The sequence below is a fragment of the Amblyraja radiata genome, chromosome 8 (genome assembly GCF_010909765.2).
Source record: "Amblyraja radiata isolate CabotCenter1 chromosome 8, sAmbRad1.1.pri, whole genome shotgun sequence".
NCBI classification, from domain to species: domain Eukaryota; kingdom Metazoa; phylum Chordata; class Chondrichthyes; order Rajiformes; family Rajidae; genus Amblyraja; species Amblyraja radiata.
This window is the reverse complement of record NC_045963.1, coordinates 2,514,051-2,540,441: the sequence shown is the minus strand read 5'-3', so window position 1 is coordinate 2,540,441 and position 26,391 is coordinate 2,514,051. Positions and strand designations below refer to the sequence as shown.

Genomic DNA, 26,391 nt, shown 5'->3' with positions numbered 1-26,391 from the left:
GGACTGTTTATGGCTACTGCAAGATGCATAGTGTTCATTTTTAAAAGCATCCATAGATTCAAGAAGATATTACTTGTGAAAGCAAGTTATTATCAAACATTTCCATTTAAATGTAAAATTGCTCCAAAAGTCACTGTCGACAGAATATTAATGGAAGACAGCGATGTAAAGTGATATCAAGGTCTGTGAAAATACACCAGCACAATTTTGATTTTTGGGCAATAAATCAAAGTTGAAACATTGGACATAGGGTGGGATTTACACAGTACCCAATGGCCAGTTTACAGAAGTATCTTGAGATATTGTTACCAAGATCTCGTGATCAAGAGACAAGCACATCACTGAGTTTGATGGCTTTTGTGCGATTATATAAAACAGGTATATTCACGCACCAGTGGTTTGATATATGGCGGTATTATCTTGACGAGGTTTCATCTTAACAATTGCGTAAGTGATATCATCCAGCGTAAAGGACTGAAAATCCCAACACCAGCAAATGTTGATTTGCAACTTTGACCACTTGGAGCTGCAGCAGTATTTTCTTGCCTCTCTCTCTCTTGGAAAATGTTCAGACTCCAAAGAGCAGCAGTACACAGGGATAAGCCTTCATTTATAGCAGTTATTTCACTTGCAGGCGGTCAGAATACAGATGAAAGTAATCCATCTTCTCTGGGCAAGCAAACTGGAATGTCAAAGTAATCAGACATATTTCTCGTATATCACCGGCTGAATGATATCACGAAATGTTCCACAGTATAAAAGAAAATAGTAAACATAAAAAAGGAAGAGTTGAAAACTAAGATTAGATATATGAAATTAAAAGGTACTGCCAAACAGTAAATATCAGGGAATAAAATGGCAATGCAAGGGATCGAGAGAGTGTAGCATTGATAAGACTGGATATTGATAGCAGAGAGGGGCAAAGGGAATGCAATGGTTCCATGGCTGCAGGTGATAAATGTGGCAGTATGGAGTTGTGACAATAAAAGAGTGAAGAGGATAGTCAAGGTAGTGTTATGGGTCACGGGGATCTTGGAGAATCAGCAAACAAAACTTTTTAGTGATAGTACGATGAGTTTAGCGATACTGCGCTTAGATAATGAGTTTAGATACCCTTAGGCCCACCATGTTCTAGTCAGATGACTAGAAACATGCGCTCTCACATGATGTCTACTTCAAATACCCGTATCTTTGTCCCAACATTTAAACCTTTTGTAAGGCACCCACTGACGAACATAAAGAAGTGGTCCTGTAAGACCACCCTGTCCTCATCTGATCAGAGTCAGACCAGGTTCTAGTCATTTGCTCGTTCCATCAACATCTTCCCTTACAGTGCCGTCTCCATTTAATGTTAGGGATCTAGCAACATGAAAATACTTTCTCCAAATCAGATTTTCTTATCACCTGGGTTGGGTTTCAATTAGATTTTCTTGTATCTGGTTTTCTATTAAATATCATTCCATTATTTGCTGAATTACACACCAAGAATGTCATTCTTAAATGTAATCATACAGAACACTAGAGAAGAAACTCGACTTCTCCATCCCTACTCCATTATCACTATTGTGCCAAGTTTGTAAAATCTTGCCGTATGTTTATGGTCATGATAGCTGCAACACATCTTCATAAAACAATCAGTGACTAGTACTGTCAAATTTACAGCAATTATAATTAAATAAATCCTATCTTCCTCATCACCCCATGGAAACACAAGTTGTTTTGACTTTATTTACAATAGTATACTCTTAAGAAAGCCACATGTCCTTGTTGTTTATGTAACGACTGAGCAATCACACCATTGAGCAGCAGATTTTGTGTGTCCGTGTCCGTGTGTGTGTGTGTGTCAGTGTGTGTGTGTGTGTGTCCGTGTGTGTGTGTGTCCGTGTGTGTGTCCGTGTGTGTGTGTGTGTGTCCGTGTGTGTGTGTGTGTGTGTGTGTGTGTGTGTGTGTCCGTGTGTCCGTGTGTGTGTGCGCGAGCGCATGCACGCACAAGGGAGAGAAGCGTTGCATGCAGCATTAATCTTTCGACATTCATATTTTTTAATATAGCAATCCATTACACTTTTAACAGTGCATTGGATTACGTTCTTAATAGGGAAAAACACATTCAGTATAAACTTGATAAAACCTTCCCTCCCTATTGAATGAATGCAAGTGAAGAATTTACTTGGGTGATACACCGACACAAACCTTTTTTGGTTTAAGTCTCTGAATACTATTTTGGGATTTAGTCAGTGATTTTGTTTTCTGTCTATTAAATCATCTCTAGGAATAAAGGGTATGGTTGAAATGCAGAGATTTGCACAATTCCCACTGTCAGCAACAAAATGTACAATGGCTCTCACTTGTACTAAGTTAGACCAATGTGAAGTATGGATTCTGCCAAAATCTGGAACCCAATCCTCTAGATATGTAGCAAGGTCTTCTCAAATATTTACTATCCACCCCAAAAGATGGGCAACAAAGGTGCCAGATATAATGCACAGAGAAAACCTCGAGAAGAGGTGTTCTCACCTTTGACAGACTGAGACTCAAAGCAGTTCAATATGGTACGGATAAGAACTATGTTATGATTTACTGCTCTGTGGAATATATCATCATTAATTTACCCTGGGAATATGTCATTATTAAGTAAACTGATGGTAAAATTAAGTACTTCTTTCCAAAACAAGAAAATCCCACCTCCACCATTATTGGCCTGGTTTTGTGGTCTGCTTGCTATGTTGTTTTTCAAATATAAATATGTAAAATAGAAAATATCATAATGGAAATCCTTCCGGTTCTTTCTCTGAGCCAGAAGAATTAATTCCAATTACATGGACCCTCAGTAGCAGGAAATATATATGAAGTTAGAAATTACAAACAAAATCAGTTAAAACTTTGTGACTATGTGTAATAACTCAATTGTATCAATAATACAAACATGATCCAATTTCTATTGGTCCAAATCTTAAATTTCCCTTGGTGAGTGCTAAAAAACAATATTGAATTAGTAATGTCAGTAGTTATTTCTGGGACTGAACTCAAGTTGAGCTAGACCTATTAAAAGTATGTTCTACCTATAAAAGAGTCTCAACAGTTGGCAAGAAGCAACATTTCAAAGACTCGAGGTTGGTTGAGTATAAAATTGAAAATTATAATTACTACACAAAAACGGAGAATCTATATGAAGTTAATTTAATAGCATATATATGAAACTAGAAGTCCACTGCCAAGTCTGAAAAGTGTTTAAATGAACAATGCACTGGCAGCAAGCTTTTATTTCACATAAAATAATTCTCAAAACACATTCTCCTATCAATATACCATTTTAAAACACAAAACTAATTATTTAAATACCTGTCTGTTTTTGGAATAGATCAGGTTGCAAAGATCAATCCCTCAATTCTGCTCATTGTAAAAATGCATGCATCCTTTACCACATCCATCATATTTATCATAGGTCTTCCCCACATTATGGCACAGTTCCACCCCTGAGAACCGTTCATAACCCAAACAGTTCGCAAGTCGGAAATGCATTCCCAAACCAAGTTACCATGTGGCAGAAGAGGCCTGCAAGCAGCACAGCATGTTCATCCTGCCCATTTCCAGAATGCCTATTTATACACACAGGTTGTCTATAACTGGGGAAGACCTGTGTTCCTTGAATAATGTAAAATGGCTGGATGGTCATAGTTTAGTTTAGAGAAACAGCATGAAAACAGGTTCTTCGATCCACCGAGTCCAATGATCACCCCACACACTAGCTCCATCCTACACACTAGGGACAATTTACAGAAGCCAATTAACCTACAAACCTGCACGTCTTTGGAGTGTGGGAGGAAACCAGAGCACCTGGAGAAAACCCACGCAGTCACAGGGAGAACGTGCAAACTCTGTAGACAGCACCCGTAGTCAGAATTATACCCAAATCTCTGGCGCTATAAGGCAGCAAATCTACTGATATGCCATTTGACACACTATTTTTCCAAGTGCAGTGGGACAAAGACTCATTATTTGCGGCTGTACTCCACAATTTGAGATTTGTAATAGAAAAATTCACATGTGGTTAAAGTGCACATTGTTAGATTTTAATAAAGGCATTTTTATACATTTTGGTTTCAGCCTGTAGAAATTACAGCAGTGTTTATACATAGATCCCCATCTCAGGGCATCATAATGTTTGGGACACAGCAATGTCATGTCAATGAAAGTAGTCATGTTTAGTATTTTGTTGGATATCCTTTGCATGCAATGACTGCTTGAGGTCTGTGATTCATGGACATCACCAGTTGCTGGGTGTCTTCTCTGGTGATGCTCTGCCAGGCCTGTATTGCAGCCATCTTTAGCTTATGCTTGTCTTGGGGTTAGTCCCCTTCAGTTTTTTCTTCAGCATATAAAAGGCATGCTCAATTGGGTTCAGATCAGTTGATTGACTTGGCCACTCAAGAATTGCCATTTTTTTAGCTTCGAAAAACTCCTTTGTTGCACTAGCAGTATGTTTGGGATCATTATCTTGCTGTAGAATGAACCGCCAGCCAATGAGTTTTTAGGCATTTGTTTGAACTTGAGCAGATAGGATGTGTCTATACACTTCAGAATTCATTATGCTACCAGCATCAGCAGTTGTATCATCAATGAAGATAAGTGAGCCAGTACATGCCTAGGCCATAACACCCCCACCACCGTGTTTTAGATGAGGTGGTATGCTTTGGATCTTGGGCAGTTCCTTCTCTCCTCCATACTTTGCTCTTGCCATCACTCTGATACGTTAATCTTTGTCTCATCTGTCCACAAGACCTTTTACCAGAACTGTGGTTGTTCTTTTAAGTACTTCTTGTAACCTGTAAACTGTACAGGTTACAAGATAAGCAAATTGTAACCTGGCCATCCTATTTTTGTGGCTAACCAGTGGTTTGCATCTTGCAGTGTAGCCTCTGTATTTTACTTCGGAGTCACGTGAGTGACTACGTGAAGAACCCCGCTAGGATGCATGCGCGTCATATCGCTTTCACGCTTGCGAAACGACAGGCGGGGTGGAGCGTTCCCCCGCAGCGGTAAGTTTGAAACCGCGACCTGCAGGTAAGAAATTTACTCTGCGGTAGTTTTGTTCCCCGCGCTGTTTTTTCATAGGGGGGAAGCTGGACAAAATAGTGTCCACAAATGCTGCGAGTGAAGCTGGCTGGGGAGGACTGCGAAGTTGCGGGAGCCAGCTGCAGCTGAAGGCACAAGCCCCATAAGTGGGATCAGCTGTGCCGACATTTGGTCCAGCGCCAGCCAGAACACCACGGCCGGGCGGGAGACTATCAGAATGGGGCCGCCGACTTTTGACAAGTCGAAAACGGCAGGAGGCGGGGTGGAAAGATGTTCCCCCGTAGCGACTATTTAAACCAGGACCTGCAGGTAAGAGTACTGCGATCTTTTTGTGTTTTCCCATGCTAATTACAGGAGCATGGAAAAGTCGAATCAAACGAGGGCTGCGACAAAGCTGGTGGGACAGCAGCAGCCAGCGGCACTGGAATCACCTATAATGGGATCAGCTGTGCCTGATGTCGCCTCAGCACCAGCCAGATCCACTCCGCGGCCGGGCGGTAAGGCAACACAAAAAACCATCAAAGTCGTGGACTCAGAGGAGTCCGACTTTAAGCAGCCGCAGGCGGCCAGCGACCGTGAGCGCTGGAGCCCGATGGAGCGGTGTGCGGAGCATTTGCTCCAACGTGACAGGCTCTGGGAGATGGAGTCGAGTCACTGTGGGCTCTATGTAAAACCCACAGCAGCACCTCTTGTAGGGCTGCACAGTGCTTCTTCCTCATCCGAGGGGAGTACTGGGGGTCAGTTCTGGGCTGATCCTGAAGAGGGGTTTGCAGAACAGAAATCAAGTGTGCGGGGGGTGCAGGTACGTGAAAATCTACTGGACATGGTGTCCAACTTCATACAGCCAGACCAGACTGGCCAAAGCCTGGAGGACACCTGACACAGGGTAACTGTATATCCCTGAATGTTCCTGTAGTAAATAATTGTATATGGAAACATATTGGAGTAGGAGTTAGAGGATGGATATCAAACTCCAAAAGGTATCAAAACTCCTAACAGCGGGGATAACAGCATTTACCTGCACAGTGGATGAGAAGGACATGTCGCAGGACCAACAGGATGCACTGGCACTGCTTTGCAACACACGGCCATAGACAGCACCCTTACGCACCCACCAGTAGAACAAGACCGACTGGAAAGCTCGAAGGTCCGGTACATCAAACATGAGTCTTTTAGGCCATGGCCCAGGCCGGCCTTCTTGGAAGATACGCGAACCTCCAACATCAACCAAACCACAAACCCAGACACCGACGCTTCATATCAACGAAGGATTTACAAAAAGAAGTAAACCTGCCACTGGTAACTATGGAGGTAGGTGGGTCTGGTTCCCTACAAATTGCAGGGAGCATGGAGGTTGGGGGGAGATTACACTCCTTTCTGGATGCATGGAGTATGTTAACTACCGATACTTATATTTTAAGCAGTATCCAGGGATATACTATAGAATTTATACACAAGTACAGCCCTCCAGTTCACATATACCAAACCGAATGTTCGTACTTTCCGGTAAAGAAATCAGAAGCGCATGCTGTACTGGAGCGGCGTTACACAAAAGGGGTAATTGGAAAAACCCAACACGAACCGCTAGAATTCGTGTCCAATATCTTTACCAAAAACAAAAAAGATGGTGGTTGTCGCATCATCACAGATCTGACCAAATTGAATACGTTTGTACAATATATTCATTTTAAAATGGAAACCTTTGTTACTGCTAAACAATTGATTTCCAAAAGTTACTTCATGGCTAGCATCGATTAAAAAATGCTTACTATTCAGTGCCTATACGAGGTGACCACAGATGTTACTTAAAATTCAACTGGATGGGACAGCTCTGTCAGTATAGAGCGCTGCCAAATGGGTTAACATCAGCCCCAGGCTGTTCACCAAAATTTTGAAACCAGCCTTAGCGTTTCTACGGAAACGAAAACACATACTTATTGTGGGTAAACTTTGGAATTGGCCAAACAAACTGTAACAGCCACAAAACAGTTATTTAAAAAATTGGGGTTTATTATCCATCCAGTTAAGTCTAAATTAACGCCTTCCACTACTATGGACTATTTGGGGCTCACCATTGACTCAGTTCACATGTCGGTGACTTTGCCAAAGGGAAAGGCTATAGACTTAATAGAGGCTTGCAATAACCTCATTGACATCAGTAACCGTCCATCAGATTGGTAGCAAAAGTAATTGACATGGTGGCTGCTTTTCCAGCCACACAATTTGGACCTTTACATTACCAAAAAATTTACAGAGAGCAAAAATACAAGCACTCAAAATCAATGCTGGTTATTTTGACAGACCAATGAAGCTACCAATCAAAGCTATAATGGAACTAAAATGGTGGATAGATAACATTTGGCTTTTCAATCCTATCATTATCAGCAACCCTTCTATGGTGCTACAAACTGATGCCAGTGCACTTGGTTGGGGTGCCACCAATTCCATCTCCAGCTGTGGAGGTAGATGGACTGCTCAGGAGGCATCTTTATTACTAACACTGGGCATAAACTAACTGGAAATGTTGGGTGCATTCTATGGCCTTAAATCAAACAAATCGACATCATGTGACAAACTAGCTAATACAATTTGGCAGTGGTGTATCCAGAAAGATATTTGGATATCAGCTACTTACCTACCAGGTAAACTAAATTTAGTGGCAGACACCAGGTCATGTAAAAATTAATGAAAACACCGAATGGATGTTGAATAAAATAGTATTTGCTGATATTACAGCACGGAATGGAACACCAGATATCGATCTATTCGCATCCAGGATTAATCACCAGTTATCAAACTATGTTTCGTGGGAACCAGACCCTGGGGCAGTGGCGACAGATGCATTTCGCTGCATTTGGGGGGGGGGGGGGGGGGGAATTGTTTATTCATGCATTCCCTCCTTTCTGCCTCATCAGACGGGTATTAAGGAAAATACAGCAAGACTCTGCGTCTGGTATTTTGGTAGTACCTGATTGGCCTACTCAACCATGGTTCCCAGTGATGCTGAACATGGTATTAGAACCATGTATCACCATCCCGAATAGACCAGACTTATTGGTTCATCCCGTAACAAGGGATAGCCACACATGCCATAACTATTTGAATTTATTAATTTGTAGAGTTTAAAAATACCATTACTACAGCTGGGACTGACGGACCGAACAGTGAACATGATTCGGCGGGCCTCAGACAGTCCATCAAGAAACAGTATCTGGTCTATATCAGGAAGTGGGAGATGTATTGTCACAAAAACAGCATCACCTACAGAGATATGAACATCCCGTCTGTTCTGGAATACCTGGCAGGCCTCCATTATGATGAGGGGCTCAGTAATAGTGCCATCAACTGCGCCAGAAGTGCCCTATCAACTTATCAATGGCAAGGAACAGAGCGTCACTCTGTTGGGACTCACCCACTGGTAACAAAACTTATGAGGGGAATTTAATACCAATCCCCCAAGAACCAGGTACTCCCAAATATGGGATGTGAGTATTGTCCTGAAGATGCTCAGGAATTGGTCTCCAGCAACAGCTCTGTCCCTACATAGACTGACATTAATAACAGTCATGCTAATGGCTTTGGTCATGGCACAAAGGGTACAGTCATTTCATAAATTAAGACTGGACAACATGACTTCTTCATCTGGAAATATTACGTTTCATAATTATGAATTAGTCAAGCAGAAGAGACAGGGATCAACAGGCCTCAATATAGAATTTAGGTCTTACCCAACAGATGAACGTCTCTGTATAGTAAGACATTTGTTGTTATACATGGAGAACACAAAAATCATCAGAGGCTATGAGAAGGCACTTTTAGTCAGCCATAAGCAACCACACAAAAGAGTGACGGTCCAGGCCATCTCAAGATGGCTGAAACAGGTGCTAATACAGGCTGGGGTGGATACTAATATTTTAAAATCTCATTCCACCAGGGCTGCAGCTACATCAGCAGCTATGCAGTTGGATGTACCAATGGACCAAATCCTCAAGAGAGCAGGATGGTCAGGGGGGGAAAACATTCCAACTATTTTTGTTTTTCATAAACCAGTCATTAAACCTGGAACGTTTGCAGAAACAATTTAAAGTTCTGTAATTTAATTTACCCCATAAATAGGGGCTATAATTTTGTGTTAATCAAATTCATGGATTTCAATGTCGGATTCATGTCTAAATTATGTTGACACAATTCCTCCTACAGTCACTAAGGCAGCTGTGATGCATGGACTCGTTTCCACGGCATGAAATCACAAAGCTTTAAAATCTTCACGTAGTCACTCACGTGACTCCGAAGTAAAATAGTAAGATTAAACGAGCTTACCAGTTCGAAGTTTGATCATTATTTTATGAGGAGTACGTTGAGGGAATACGTGCCCTCCGCTCCCACCCATGATCATATACTCAACTGGTATCTCTTCTCTAATCTTACTATGTTTAGTCATTACAGTTATCTGTGATTTCACACCGCTGCTTTGAAGAATGACACGCATGCGTCCTAGCGGGGTTCTTCACGTATACCCTCAACGTACTCCTCATAAAATAATGATCAAACTTCGAACTGGTAAGTTCTCGTTTAATCTTACTATTTCTGTTCATGAAGTCTTCTGCAGACAGAGGTCATTGACACTTGACTCCTGTAGAGTGTTTCTTGTGGCCCTTGTGGCTAAAGAGATCAGGGGGTATGGAGAGAAGGCAGGTACAGGATACTGAGTTGGATGATCAGCCATGATCATATTGAATGGCTGTGCAGGCTCGAAGGGTCGAATGGCCTACTCCTGCACCTATTTTCTATGTTTCTGATCTGTCGGACAGGTGTTTGGGGATTTTTCTTTATTATAGAGAGAATTCTTCTGTCATCAGCTGTGGAGGTCTTCCTTGGCCTGCCAGTCCCTTTGCGATTAGGAAGCTCACCAGTGCTCTCTTGTTTCTTTATGATGTTCCAAACAGTTGAATTTAGTAAGCCTAACGTTTCGCTGATGTCTCTAAGTTTTATTCTTATTTCTCAGTCTCATAATGGCTTATTTGACTTTAATTGGCACAACTTTGGTCCTCATCTTGATAAATACCAATAAAAGTTTCCAAAGTTGATGGAAAGATTGGAGTGCTGAGAGCTCTCTTATACCTGCTTTATGGAGGCATTTAAACACACCTGGGCAATTACAAACGCCTGTGAAGCCATGTGTCCCAAACATTATGGTGCCCTGAAATTGGGGCGGGGGGGGGGGGGGGGGGGGGGGGGCACTATGTATAAATACAGCTGTAATTTCTACATGGTGAAACCAAAAAGTATAAAAATACCCTTTCATAAAATGATGGGTCTTTGTCCCAAACATGGAGGGCACTGTAGACTGGAATATTTATCAGATAAATGACTAGAATTCCACCAGTTCATGTAATTAATATCTTCAACAATTAAATTCGGAATTAATTTTAATTCTGAATTAAAAACATTACTTGAATTAGTTAATTAGTCCAATTTTCCAGGTCTGCTTTTTAAATGTTTTCTGGACCATCTGTTTGCTCTGATTAATGAAAACCCATTAAAATTTTTAGAAACAATTTTGATATTATTGCTAAGCATACATTTTTAATTCAACTTCAGAAGAACATGAACTTCCAAAGTCAGTAATACTCAAATATTTACAGACCTAGGATCAATTTGGCATCAGAGAAACTAGATGGTTTCACAATATACTGCAGATGCTGGAATTTGGAGCGGAAAACAAATTGTGGGAGGAGAAAATGAGCAAAGACTTGGCCGTTTGAGAGGAAGAACAGCATTTTATATTCGTGTTCAAGAAGGAACTGCAGATGCTGGAAAATCGAAGGGAGACAAAACTGCTGGAGAAACTCAGCGGGTGCGGCAGCATCTATGGAGCGAAGGAAATAGGCAACATTTCGGGCCGAAACCCTTCTTCAGACTGATGCGGGTGGGGTGGGGGGGGGGGGCGGGAAGAAGAAAGGAAGAGGAGGAACCAGAGGGCTGAGGGAGAGCTGTGAAGGGAGGAGGCCGCAAGGGCTACCGGAAATTGGAGGTCAATGTTCAGGCCACCGGGATGCAGACTGCCCAAGCAGAATATGAGGTGTTGCTCCTCCAGTTTCCGGTGGTGCTCACTCTGGCCATGGAGGAGGCCCAGGAAAGAGAGGTCGGATTCGGAATGGGAGGGGGAGTTGAAGTGTTGAGCCACAGGGAGATCAGGTTGGTTAATGCGGACCGAGCGAAACAAAATGAAACAAAACTGTGTTCAGCGAAACGATCGCCAAGCCTATGCTTGGTCTCACCGATGTAGATCAGCTGACATCTAGAGCAGCGGATGCAATAGATGAGGTTGGAGGAGATGCAGGTGAACCTCTGTCGCACCTGGAACGACTGCTTGGGTCCTTGAATGGAGTCGAGGGGGGGAGGTAAAGCGACACGTGTAGCAACTCTTGCGGTTGCAAGGGAAAGTGCCCGGGGAGGGGGTGGTGCAGGTGGGAAGGGAAGAATTGACCAGGGAGTTATGGAGGGAGCGGTCTTTGCGGAAAGCAGACAGGGGGGGGGGGAGATGGGAAGATGTGGCGAGTGGTGGGGTCACGTTGGAGGTGGCGAAAATGACGGAGGACTACTTGTTGTATGTGACGGCTGGTGGGGTGGAAGGTGAGGACTAGGGGAATCTGCCCTTGTTCCGAGTGGGAGGGGGATGGGGAGAGAGAGCAGTGTTGCGGGTTATTGAAGAGACCCTGGTGAGAGCCTCATCTATGGTAGAGGAGGGGAACCCCCGTTCCCTGAATAATTAGGACATTTCCGATGCCCTGGTGTGGAACACCTCATCCTGGGAGCAGATGCGGCTTTGACGGAGGAATTGGGAGTAAGGGATGGAGTCCTTACAGGAAGCAGGGTCGGATGAAGTGTGGTCTAGATAACCATTGGAGTCAGTGGGTTTATGACAGGTTTGTGGATGTCGGTCAAAAGTCTATCACCTGCGATGGAGATAGTGAGGTCAAGAAATGGTAGGGAAGTGTCGGAAATGGTCCAGGTGTATTTGAGTGTCGGATGCAAGTTAGTGGCGAAGTTGATGAAGTTAGTGAGTTGTGTGTGGGTGTAGGAGGTAGCACTAATGCAATTGTTTATGTAGCGGTCGGGGATGGGGCCCTGGTACGTCTCGAACAAGGATTGTTCGACGTACCCTACAAAGAGGCAGGCGTAGCTGGGGCCCATGCGCGTGCCCATAGCTACGCCTTGTGTTTGGAGGAAATGGGAGGAGTCAAACGAAAAGTTATTGAGGGTAAGGACCAACTCCGCTAGGCCGAGGAGTATCAGTGGACAGGTATTGGTTGGTTCTCCGGTTGAGGAAGAACCAGAGGGCTTTGAGACCATCCTGGTGGGGGATGGAGGTGTAGAGTGACTGGACGTCCATGGTGAATGGGGATGGGGGCCTAAAGAATGGAATGCCTGGAGACGACGGAGAGTGTCTGAGGTGTCTTGAACATAGGTCGGGAGGGATTTAACCAGGGGGGGATAGGATGGAGTCGAGGTACGTGGAAATAAGTTCGGTAGGGCATGAACAGGCAGAGACAATGGGTCTACCAGGACAGTCAGGTTTGTGGATTTTGGGGAGAAGGTAAAATCGGGCCGGGCAGGGCTGGGGAACGATGAGGTTGGAGGCTTGCGGGGGCAGGGAGCCAGAGTTGATGAAGTCAGTGATAGTGCTAGAGATAGTGGCCTGGTGCTCGTCAGTGGGGTCATGGTCCAGGGGTAAGTAAAATATTTTATATTCCTCTTGGACAGCATACAACGTAATGACATACACATTGAATTCTCCAGTTTCCGGTTAAACACCCTCTCGGTCTCCGGCACTTGGATGTCACAGCGGTAGAGTTGCTGCCTTACAGCGCTTGCAGCACCAGAGACCCGGGTTCAATCTCGACTACGGGTGCTGCCTGCACAGAGTTTGTACGTTCGCCCCATGACCAGCGTGCGTTTTCTCCAAGATCTTCGGTTTCCTCCCACACTCCAAGACGTATAGGTATGTAGGTTAATTGGCTTGGTAAATGTTAAAATTGTCCCTGGTGTGTGACGGATAATGTTAATGTGTGTGGATCACAGACCAGGTGGACCGAAGGGCCTGTTTCCATGCTGCATCTCTAAACTCTTCTTTTCATCTATTTCTGATGCTGCATACACATCTTTCTTCTCCCCCCCCCCCCCCTCCCATTCAGCTCCTTTCACCTCCTCTACCCGCTCAACTCCCACCCCTCCTATTCCAGGTCTCCCATTTTTCTCCACCCTCCCATCTGTTCCCCACCACCAACTATCCCTCCGTCTAGTTCTGCACCCTTTTACCTTCTCCACATCACCTCCTGCTTTTTTTACTTTCTCCCCCTTCTCTTTTCCAATCATCCCCTCCTTACCTGCATCCACCTATCACCCCTCATCTCTTTCTACCAGCTATATCCAGGCAAGAGAAAGATCCTAACCCAAAACATCATCTGTCCATTTTCCTCCACAGATGCGACCTGACCCACCAAATTCCTCCAATTGTTTGTGTTTTGCTCAAGATTTCAGAAGCTGGCATCTCTTGTATCTTAATATTTCTGGTGAATCATGCTGATTAATAAGCATGCATAGTCAAAATGGCACTAGCTTAGTTGGGGCACCTTGGTTGGCATAGATGAGTTAGGCCGAAGAGCCTGTTTCTGTGCTGTATGACTATATAGCTTGGTCTATTGTCTTATAATTGCCCAAGAACATGAACAGTGTTTATGTCATTAAATAAAGCACAGATAAGGATTCAATTTTTTTGTTGCCCTTTCCCCATTTCGTGTTCTCAGACACTATTTATCCAGAATATTTAGTCAACTTCAACAGCATCACACCAGTAGTTAATTCAATATCTTTGAAGCCATGCATCATAATATGAAAATCCTGGAAAGGATACAGAGATTGATGCAAGGATTCAAAAATATAAAATTCAAGTCATTAGAAGTGGCAGTAAAATATTTTTTCTCAAATGTTAATAATCTTCAATTGCTTTTAAGCAATTATTAATCAATACTGTAATCATTGTCATCCCTACATCTGTAACATACTCGAATGTCAGTCATTCTGAAATATTATATGCTGTAAAGAATTAATTGGATCTGAAGAAATCAAGTTCTGAAGAGATCTGAAGTTCTTGCATGTTAAAGGTGAGACAATTTTTTGGTCCTTCAATGACAGGGATATCCTCCTCTTGCCATTAACCCAATACTTGACTCAGCTGCTAGATAACTTTCTCCTCAGTGTGAAGGCCCGTGAACTTATGCCCTACCACTCAACATACTATCCAAAGCTCTGCATTGTTTTATAGTTCTTCTCAGCAATGTTCTGACACCATTTGAAATTTTAAAGCTGCTTTGGTTAACAATTGCTTTATTACTTTTGCCAAGCACAGAAAAAACGTTTCATTAACCACTCTCCAAATACATTTCACAAAAAATGTAACCGCAGTGCTGAATTCTACATGCATTTCTATCTGGTCAAAATTCTAAAGAGGGCATGATACTCTTTATCTCCCTTGAAATATAGATTTAGGCATGTGACAGTGGTGTTTACTCATCGTAAAATAACATAACACAAAACAAGCTACAAAATGATTAGCAGCAGAATTAAATCTTCAAACACTAACTATTAATTGGAAGTTATTACTGCAGAAATGTTAACAAAAAGCTGCCAATCTGCTCTAATCAAAATTCAATGCATTGTTAAACTAGAAATCCCAGACTTCCAAAAAAAACGGAATTGCTGTAAATACTACACAAGGTGAATCTGGCACATGCTATCAATGTGCACAAGCATCTATAAATTGGGAGGGCCAGACATTACCGTCTAATGTGCTACAAAACTATTGACAGTGGAGTCAGAAATAGGTTTGACTACATTTCATGAAGATTCTTGCTGTGCCATTGCACTGGCATTAGCTTTCTCAGAAAATAACCATTACATGTTTTACAATCAACTGTGAAACATGTTCGTTCTAACCAGCCAATTTATTTTACCAATCTTTTCTAAATGTCTCAAAGGTATCAAGAGATTCCACAATTCAAGCTAAGCATCTGCTTTGTTCAAGCTCATTTGACTCTGTTGTCAAATAAACCACTAGATGGAGTGTTTTATTACAGACATTCCTTCTCAAGGAAATATGACATTATCCATCTCTGCTGGATGGTCATGCAATGGGATAGAGGTATTGGACAAGTCTGGGGGCGAGTGTGTCCAATGTTCTTGGAAGATGCACAAAAGAAAAATAGGATTGGCAATGAAAAAGGAAATTCTAACAAATTATAGGTCTTACAATACAAAGTTGCTATGAACACCTGTCTCGATTTCTATTCAGATTTTTTCCTGCATCTCCAGATGCTAAATCAAATCTTGAATGCATTTTTGATGGAAACTTCCCTTCTCAAAGAAAACAGATAAACTGAAGATCACAACATTATCAAACAAACGTTTTATTAGCATCTAAAAACAGAATGCACCCAACATTCAAATGATTTTTTTCCAGCCGTTACTCACTGCAGTACGAGGGACAAATCACAAACATTTATTTTAGGGATTAACAGAGACCAGACTATAAGAGGACTTTAAAACGTGTTTTTTTTACAAAACAGAAAGTATTACAATTTTCTTCTACACCTCAGTACTGCACTGCTCTCTTTGAAAGGGCTAGGCGCTTGCTGTCAACAGGATAAAATCTAAAACAAAAACTCATTTTCAAAGCATTAAATTTAAATATTGTAGCAGCTTCAGAGGATGGAAAAATGCAGATTATGCCCATTTTTCAAGTATTACTGTTACCACCAATATTCCATCCCAGCTGTAACAGCTACAAGTTTACCTTTCTTCCATAGGAAGGTCAATTAAATTTTTTTTTATGGCAAGCTATTATAATCTTTCTCAAGTTAGAAGAAATATGGGAGTTCTGGCCTCTAAGCGTGAAAAAAAAAATGTCATTACCTACCGTGTTCAACTAAAGAACAACAGTCTGTACAGGTCAGTTGTACACATTAACTTCAGTTATTAGAGTGAAAGATGTACATCGGATTAAATTCTGTCTTGCAGACAACAGTGACTTTTTTTTCAAGTTCCAGTCACCCATTTTGTCCACTGCAGAGATGACCACCTATACAAAATGCTGCCATTGTATGCGACATTATGTCCCCTCGGTATCTGTATTTTCTGTTACAGGTTGATTTTCTAAGTCATCCTTCTCGCTTTCATCTGATGAAGATGCAAGACTCACAGACACTTCTGGGTCATTGTTTGCAAGCTCCTTGTTTGGCGGCTGGCTGTCTGTTTCTGAGAAATCACCATTTACACGAGGCCTATCATCAGATTTTTCATGATCAGTGGTCCCTTGATAAAAGTCAAACCTATGCCGTGGAGGAACCCAATGATCTTGCTCTCTGTCTCTCCCAAAACGGCTGCCATTTACATCTCGGCGAAACCCAAAATCACGGTCATCACGATCTCTCTGACGTTCCCAAGGCCTGCTTCGATCATCAAAATCTCGGTGAGTTTCCTGGTCAAAACCTCGGCTCCACATCGGGCCAGTTCTGCCATCAAACCTGAAATTTCTTCCGCCAAATCTTTCATGATCATCATGAAAACTTTTAGGGGCCCCAAAGGGCACACCTCGACGCTCATCAAAATCTCTCGAGCCCCATCTTTGGTCAGGCCCAAATCCAAACTGCTCACGTCTGCCAAGATTGTCTCTATTATCTACTGGTGGGAAGCGGTAATCTCGATCACCTTCCTGCTGCACATTGTCTCGTTGAAAAGTGTTATCGTTTCCAGCAGATCGTCTTTCATCTCCTGTACCTTGGCTCACATTTCTGCTGCTCTCAACATTAGGGACCCCAGATCTTGTGAATGTACCTTCAAGCCTATTGAAAGTATTTCCTGGTGGAAAAGGAGCTCTGGATCCTGGTTGATGAGATCCATCAATTGCTACTGAAGGGGGCATGTTTGGCTGTGGTGGCATCAGCAATGGAAACCGTTGCCCTGATGAGGGTGGCATCATTCCAGGACGGACATCCATCGAGAGCACTCCGGTCAGTCTTGATCCAGTCATACTTGGTGGAGGTAAACTTGGTGGCCCTGGCGCAGGCGTTGAAGGCTGCATTCCCAAGACAGACCCACTCGATCCTGCACTTTGAGTTCCTGTAACAGTAAGAAGTTGTAATAAATAATGTGTAGCAAGGTGTCCACAATCATATTCCATAACCACAGTAATCAAAACAAATCTCCTCCATTTCTTGTTGCTAACATTTAAAAATGATAAAGCATTCCCTATGTAAGTATTTTATTACAAACTCAACATGCCCCCGGAAAAATTACTTAAATCAGGAAAATGTTTTGCATGAAAATGTAAAACAAACACCACTGCAGAAACTGGAATCTGAAATGGTGCTATGAGTGAGGCGTAAGACCTCAATTAACTTGAAAATTGTTATGGACAATGACAGGGTCGGGCCTTAAGTTAAAGTTCTAAATTGGGGCAAAGTCAACTCTGATATTAGACAGTAACTTCCATAAGTTAATTGGAGTAGATTATATGCAGGTAAAGGCATGTCTACAAAGTGCAACACTTTTAATAGGGTCATGGTGAGAGTTGAAGGTATACATGATCCTGTTAGAGTAAAGGGCTATGTAGGTAGGAGTAAGGAACAATGGATGATGAGAGAAATTGAGGCTAGGAACAAGGAGGCATGGGTCAGGTACAGGCAGCAGGGATCAAGTGTTTCCCTGGAGTATATAATTCATCGAGATGGGTTGATTATGGACAGTCAACATGGTTTTGTGCGAGGGAGGGCTTGACTCATAAATTTGATTGTGTTTTTTGTAACCAAGAAAATTGAGGAGGCCAGGGTTATATTTATAGTCCATACGGGCTTCAGGAAGGCCTTTGATATGGTTCTGCATGGTAGGCTGCTCTGAAAGGTTAGATTGCATGGTATCCAGGTAACTGGATACAGAATTGGCTTCATGGAAGGAAGCAGAGCATGGTGGCAGAAGGGTACACAAAATTGCTGGGGAAACTCAGCGGGTGCAGCAGCATCTATGGAGCGAAGGAAATAGGCGACGTTTCGGGCCAAAACCCTTCTTCAGACTGATGGGGGGTGGGAGAAAGAAAGAAAAGGGGAGGAGGAGGAGGAGCCCGAGGGCGGGCGGATGGGAGGTTGGGAGGAGACAGCTAGAGGGTTAAGGAAGGGGAGGAGACAGCAAGGGCTAGCAAAATTGGGAGAATTCAATGTTAATGCCATATGGACGCAAGGTCCCCAGACGGAATATGAGGTGCTGTTCCTCCAATTTCCGCTGTTGCTCACTCTGGCAATGGAGGAGACCCAGGACAGAGAGGTCGGATTGGGAATGGGAGGGGGAGTTGAAGTGCTGAGCCACCGGGAGTTCAGGTAGGTTATTGCGGACTGAGCGGAGGTGTTCGGCAAAACGATCGCCCAACCTGCGCTTGGTCTCCCCGATGTAAATCAGCTGACATCTAGAGCAGCGGATGCAGTAGATGAGGTTGGAGGAGATACAGGTGAACCTTTGTCGCACCTGGAACGACTGCTTGGGTCCTTGAATGGAGTCGAGGGGGGAGGTGAAGGGACAGGTGTTGCATTTCTTGCATTTCTTGTGGTGGCAGAAGGTTTGTTTGTGGATTGAAGGCCTGTAACTAATAGTGTGCCTCAGGGATCTGTGTGATTTGTCATCTATATCTATGATTTAGATGAGAATGTATTAAGGCATGACTTGTAAGTTTGCAGATAACACCAAAATAGTTGGTATCATAGACAGTGAAGATGGTTATTAAGAATTAAAGCAGGATCTTAATCAACAAATGGCAAATAGAGACAAATTCAGGTTAGTGATGTGCAGTAATTTGGGAAGTCAAAACAGGGCAAGACCTTCCTAGTGAATGGTTGGACCCTGTGGAGTTCCGTAGACCAGAGTGAAGTACATAGTTCCCCGAAAGGGGTGCCGTAGATAGATAGGGTGATGAAGGTGCAGATGGCATATTGTCTTCATCAGTCAGGGACTTAGGTAAAAAAGTAGGGACGTTAGGTGGCAATTGTCCAAGACGCTGGTGAATCCACACTGAAAAGAGTAACCAACCAATGGTTGGTTACTACTGATACTCTCCTCCGCCTAGTGGAGCTAGTCCTTACCCGTAACAACTTTTCGTTTGACTCCTCGCATTTCCTCCAAATACAAGGCGTAGCTATGGGCACGCGCATGGGCCCCAGCTATGCCTACCTCTTTGTAGGGTACGTCGAACAATCTTTGTTCGAGGCGTACCGTGGTCTTATCCCCAAACTCTACCTCCACTACATCGACGACTGCATTGGTGCTACCTCCTGCAACCACACTGACTTCATCCATTTCACCACTAACTTCCATCCGGCACTCAAATACACCTGGACCATTTCCCTACCATTTCTAGACCTCACTATCTCCATCGCAGGGGATAGACTGCTGACCGACATCCACTATAAACCCACTGACTCCCATAGTTATCTGCACTACACTTCTTCCCACACTGCTTCATGTAAGGACTCCATCCCCTTCTCCCAATTCCTCCGTCAAAGCTGCATCTGCACCCAGGATGAGGCGTTCCACACCAGGGCATCGGAGATGTCCTTTCTTTAGGGAACGGGGGTTCCCCTCTTCGACTATAGATGAGGCTCTTACCAGGGTCTCTTCTATACCCCGTAACTCTGCTCACTCCCCATCCCCCCACTCGTAACAAGGGAAGTCCCCCTTGTCCTCACCTTCCACCCTACCAGCCGTCACATACAACAAATAATCCTCCGACATTGTCGCCACCTCCAACGGGATCTCACCACTGGCCACATCTTCCCATCTCCTCCCCTGTCTGCTTTCCACAGAGACCGCTCCCTCCGTAACTCCCTGGTCAATTCGTCCCTTCCCACCCAAACCACCTTCTCCTGGCACTTTCCCTTGCAACCGCAGGAAATGCTACATTTGTCGCTTTACCTCCCCCCTTGACTCCATTCAAGGACCCAAGCAGCCTTTCCAGGTGCAGCAGAGGTTCACCTGCACCTCCTCTAACCTCATCTATTGCATCCGCTGCTCTAGGTGTCAGCTGATCTACATCGGTGAGACCAAGCGTAGACTTGGCGATCCCTTCGCCCAACACCTCCGCTCGGTTCGCAATAACCAACCTGATCTCCCGGTGGCTCAGCGCTTCAACTCCCTCTCCCATTCCGAATCTGACCTTTGTCCTGGACCTCCACCATGGCCAGAGTGAGGCCCACTGTAAATTGGAGGAGCAGCACCTCGCATTTCGCTTGGGCAGTTTATACCGCAGCGGTATGAACATTGACTTCTCTAATTTCAGGTAGTCCCTGCTTTCTCCTCCCCTTCTCTGCTCTCCCTCAGCCCACTGTCTCCCCCACTTCCTTTCTGCCCCCCCATCCTCACATCAGTCTGAAGAAGGGTCTCGACCCAAAACGTTGCCTATTTCTTCCTTCGCTCCATAGATGCTGCGTTTCTCCAGCACTTTTGTCTACCTCTGAAAAGAGTATTGTTTAGTTTGGATCACCTACCATAGGAATAATACCATACCATTAAACTGGAAAGAGTGCAGATTATATTTATAACACCTATTTATCAACTATAACTCTGCCTTCAAGTCCTATTGTACTTGACTTTGACTTGATTGCATTTATGATCTGATTATTATCTGATTTGATAGCAATCAAAACAAAGCTCTCCACTCTACCACGGTACACATGACTATAATTAACCTAAATCGGAATAGGTTGCCAGGACTTGAGGGCGTGCGCAGGCTGGGACATTATTGCTTGCAGTGCAGGAGACTGAGGGGTGATATTATAGATGTATAGAAAATCAAGTGGGAAATAGATAGGGTGAATGTACAGAGTATTTTACGCAGTGTAAGGAAGTCAAAACCAGAGGGCATAGATTTAAGGTGAGAGGGGATGGTGGGTATTTGGAATAAGCTGCCTGAGGAAGTAGTTGAGGCAAATACATAAATGTTTAAAAGACATTGAACAGACATAGGGATGGGATTGAAAATTAAAATGGTATATAACAGGAAACTCACAATCGCCCTTGTGGACCAATGTGTAGGTCCACAAAGTGCTCACCCAGACTGTGCTTCGTTTCTCCAGTGGGCAGGAAACCACACATGAACACCAAATGCAGATAAGATTGGATAAAGTGCAAGTACATCACTGCTTCAGCTTCAATGATTGTTTAGTGTGAAGGGAGAAACTACATGGACAAATCTACCAGCATTTGTATTCAACACTTTGTCCTTCGCAACCTCCGCTTCAATAGGATCCTACCCCAGACACGCCTTCCCCTCTCGCACCTCTGCATTTTGTATGGGCCGCTTACTTTGTAACTCCTATTTCATCACTGCCTGTCCCATGTCAACTTCCAATGCAATGAGACTCCCGGAGATACAACAACTGTCCATTCACCTCTTCCCGTTCCAACATCTCAGAGCCCAATCATTCCAGCTGAAGCAGCAATGCACTTGATCCTACCCAGTCTACTGCATTAGGTGTTCACAATGTGGTCTCCTCCATACTGGAAAAACCAAATGAAAATTGGATGACTGTTTTGTGAAGGACCTGTGCTCAGTCCATATGGGCAATCCCCAGTTTCCTGTGCATGCCTGTTTTTTCTATCTCCTTTGAAACTCTCCAGAATGAACACTGAATTCTTCAATTTCAAGTGAACTGTTCTGAACTATAACTTCCCAATTATCATGTTTATGCCCCTCTCTAACCATTTCTTTATAATCTCTTGCTAAGGTTTATTCATGCTCCTGATCACTTCATGTCTCTCCACCCATCCACATATAGGCTTTTGACTTGCACCGTACCCCATCCCCAGCTCTGCTTTTAAAATGTAAACTCTGCTCTTTCTCCAACCCCCTTCCTTTCTGAGAAAGGGTCACTGACGTGAAACATTAACTGGTTTCTTTTTTCACAGATGCTCCCTGACTGGCTGAGTTCTAGGTGAAGAACTGACTTGGGATTGTCAGGATGTTTGGCAAGTAATATCTCATGAATATGAGTTTTTTTGAAAAGGTGACCAAGTGGATTGACGAAGTTAGGGTGATAGATGATAGGCCTTGAACAAAAAGTCTCTCATGGTAGCCTGTTCCAGAAGTATGGAACATATCTGCTCCAGGGTGAACTAGCTTTTTGGATGTTGGCTTGGTGATAGGAGGAATGGCAGTGAAGGAGTCACACAAGACTGCAGATACTAGACCAAGAAAGGTCTTGACCCAAAATGTCACCTGTCCAAATCCCTCCATAGATGGATACTGCGTGACCTGCTGAGTTCCTCCAGCTGTTTGATTTTTCAGTGAATGGTAGTGAATGACAGCTGTTCAGATTGGAAGTCTTGGACAAGTTGGGTGCTGCGGGAGGTGGTTTAAATCCTGTTGTTTGTTGTATATACTGATTTGGCTCAGAATGTAGGTGACCATGGCAGGATATTCACAGTGAAAGGATGGGTCCCAGGAACAGAGACTTATGGAAGCAAATACACATTTTTCTTAAAGTAGAAATACAGATAGACAGGGTAATGAAGGTGGTATATGATATGCCCGCCTTCATTGGCCATGATGCTGTTTGAACAGTACTGAGTATATGGTTGGGACATCACATATCAGCTGTACAAATAGTGTGCAGTTCGAGTTGCCATACTACGGGAACGATGTGATTGTGCTAGAGAGAATGCAGAAACCATTCGCAAGGATGTTGCCAGGACTGGAGGCTTAATTAATAAGGAGAGAATGAATAGGCCGGGCTTGTATTTCCTGCAGTAGGATGATGAGACATCTATTAAATCATGGAGGGTATAGAGGTGGTAGATAATCACCACCTTTTCTCAGGGTAGCGGAGTCTAAAAATAGAGGGCACAGGTTTGAGGTGTGAGGGGAAAGATTTAAAGGGAAACTGAGGGGCAAGTTTATCCCACATGGATCACTGTGGCATTATGGATCAAGCTGCCAGAGGAAGTGGTGGAGGCAAATATAACTAAAATGCTTAACAGATATTTGTATAAGTACATTCACGGGAAATGTTTAGAGGGATGTGGTCTAAATGCAAATAATTCTAGCTTAGGAAAACATGTCAGTTAGCATGGATGCGTTAGGCCAAAGGAGCAACATCTTCTATATAACTCTATGAATTTAAATATTCCAATGAATTTACATACCTGGTCCAGATGTAGATGTCGTATCTGCTGTTGATGTCTGGTTGCCTGTGCGTGATGTGCCCAGGTCCTTTGATCTACTTGCACCAGTTGGGAGAGGCTGTGCACCAACTGGATTAAACAAACCTCCTGGTGGAATATTAGGAGTTGGGAGATTGCTGTGACCAGAGGCTATTTGCGAAAGGAGGTTTCCAAATGAGGAATCCTTTGCACTGTCTTGGGTGTCTGAGAGAGGCGGACAAACTAGAGCTGAAGAATAATTGTTTTGCAGTTATTTGCTAATTTTAAGATAACAAGCACAAAAACATTTTGAGTAAATAAAAGTCCAGTGGGAATGCATTCAGCTTCAAATTATTTTGCTTTCCACAAATAAAACTGCAATAAATCACAATCCAAATCTATTTTGCATTTCACATTTTTAATCAATATCAATCAGCATTATAGAATTGGGCAAATATAATAATCAATATTAAATGTAAACAATTATACTCACAGGTCTGTACTGGAGGAATTGACGGTCCAACAACTGGATGTGGGACAACGGGAGGCGGTGGTAGATACCCTGTGTGTTAGATTAAAGAGAGCCCATCAGTTTGGCAAGTTATGATTTTTAAAGCCATGAGATCATTTCAGATGCCGGAACACAAAATCTAGATTAACAGAACAGTCGAAGCTGGAACAAAGCAGGCCTGGTATAAAGCGGGTGCAAATGAAAATCTTTGTATTTTTAAGGAAGTTACACCCGAGTTCCTGGCTGATATCAATCTTCCCATAATCACCAAAACATTGTCTAATCATCACAATGTGAGATCTTGCACGTAAAACAATGCTACATATTCAACATTACGACACTAAGTAGTACTTAATTAAAACTGGAGTAACTCAGCAGGACATGCAGCATCTTTGGAGAAGGAATGGGTGATGTTTCGGGTCGAGACCCTTCTGCAGACCCAAAACATCGCCCATTCCTTCTCCAGAGATGCTGCCTGTCCTGCTGAGTTACTCCAGCTTTTTGTGTCTATCCTAAAAACAATAAAGTGCAGTAAAGGGCTCAATTTACTCTAAATATTAATAACGAACACATCCCTGAGAATTTTGTGTAGTTTTGATTAATTGGATGTCCAGTGAAGATAGGCAAAAACAAAGTATAGTTACACTTGCAAACTACTAGATACATATGACAAGTATCCTTAAAGGCGTACGCATTTTCTTTCCATCTTGTGTTTGTTAAAAATGTACTCAAACATTTCTGCATGTAAAGACAACATTTCATTGCAATCTTTAATCACCATCAGTTCCAAACATATTTCAACACCCCTCATTTGCAAGTTATTTCTTTGTACAGCAAGTGACACCATTCTGCAAGGAAGACTTCATTGGTGGGCATATGAAATTTACCAACAATAAAGCCTCCGACCTTAGTAGTATCCAAGTTGTAAAATGTTTTGAGTCTTGTAGTCAACATTTTTACTCATGTTTTTGATGAATATAAAGTGAAATCATTTCTAAATAAGTAAGAATTATATTATATACTGAGGTGATTTTTTTTATAGTAATTTTGAATAATTGTAATGAAGTATCCCTTGTTAGATTTTGAATGCAAAGAAACTGCATCATCAGACAGAAATTATTTTCCACTCTATCACCATGGATGATTTTTTAATTGCTATCATAAATTTAAATTGATATATTTTCAATATACCTGAAAGTAGAAATGCTTAGAAAACAAAACCAAAGTAGATCACAGCAATCTGCACAAATTTAATTCATGGACCCAAATCTGCTTGTAAAAAAGAATAAAATAAAACAGATCAGCCAGTACCTGGAGGAGGATGTGAAGGATTGAAACTGTGCCTTAAGAATGGAGGTGGCGGAATAGCAGGGTTGAAGCCTGGTGGAGGTATGGACATTGACACAGGAAAGGCTGGTGGCTGCACCATTCCAATCGCTGAGACAGTTGGAGTCACTGGAATCTGAAAACAAATCACAATTGTGTAAAGAATTATCTATTTCTGTCCAACTTAAAACAATCAGCATTCACATCCTTCAAGGTTAGTTACATGATTATCAGATCACCTGATACATTGGTACATTGTTTTCTTGAGATTTCCATATATGGTGAAGGCACATAACATAGAGGTCTGATACACTTTGCTTTGATTTGGTTTAAATTGAGATAATTGAATTTAGATTAACACATTTAATTTCTTGCTGATATCCTTCACTTTCATAATCTAAATCCAGCAGAAAAAAATGGTCATGCTGGAATTACAAATGCAGTTTTTTTCAATGGAGAAACCAAGGTAGGAAATGTCGTATTACATCACATTCAAATAATTTCAAAACTTAATTCATGAGGATAGCTCCTACTCATCAAGCATCACTATATTTAATTATTTTTGTTCCACAAAATTGACATTTAAATAGTTGTTCATGGCCACCCGAGTCAAACAACTAAAGATTCAAGATTTAATCCAATAATTAGATTTCACAATTTAGGCTATTATCAGGTACTGTGTTTAAGCAATGCAGCTTCAGTCAGTGAGACCATCTTTTAGCATCAGATATTAAATAAAGCTCGATGCCAGTCAGTCTCACTGGTGGCCTGACCGATATTTATTCCTTAACCAGGATCACTGAACAACAGAATGGCTGTCCATAGTCATGTGTTATCCTCAGGACAATATCGGTTCAGTTTTCTTCCTTCCAACTTAACGTTGAAAATACATTGAGCCAAAATTGCTGTGTTACAGAGATCAGAAAAAGGCCCAAATCTTAGTGCTTATTTCTTTCCCTGCAACAAATTACATATGTACCTTGGAGCAGATCCCAACGCACAAGTCAATTATATTGAACAGTTTGAATGCCAAGATAAGAAACACAAGGCAGGCACTTTTCATATTTAGCCAATACTTCAACCAAATTTCTCAGGACATACAGTGCCCGCCATAATGTTTGGGACAAAGACCCATCATTTATTTATTTGCCTCTGTACTCCACAATTTGAGATTTGCAATAGAAAAAAAATCACGTGGTTAAAGTGCACATTGTCAGATTTGATTATAGGGTAGTTTTATA

At 42.6% G+C, this 26,391-nt stretch overlaps 1 protein-coding gene across 5 annotated transcripts in view; it reads right to left on the bottom strand.

The window, feature by feature from the left end:
* Positions 1–26,391, bottom strand: part of scaf8 (SR-related CTD associated factor 8) — a 179,340-nt gene that overhangs the window by 58,653 nt on the left and 94,296 nt on the right. For 2 of the 5 annotated variants that reach the window (XR_004412787.1, XR_004412788.1), the window contains exons 19-22: positions 25,136–25,286; positions 23,807–23,875; positions 23,317–23,562; positions 16,052–17,253 (exon numbers count right to left, since the gene is read on the bottom strand). Coding sequence is in view for 3 of the 5 variants with exons in the window: in XM_033025045.1 (XP_032880936.1) it covers positions 16,244–17,253; positions 23,317–23,562; positions 23,807–23,875; positions 25,136–25,286 (1,476 nt within the window). In the remaining 2 variants the exon portion in view is untranslated. Of the gene's footprint in view, positions 1–14,446; positions 17,254–23,316; positions 23,563–23,806; positions 23,876–25,135; positions 25,287–26,391 lie in introns of those variants that run through there. The other 3 variants (XM_033025045.1, XM_033025047.1, XM_033025046.1) reach the window with 2 other exon arrangements.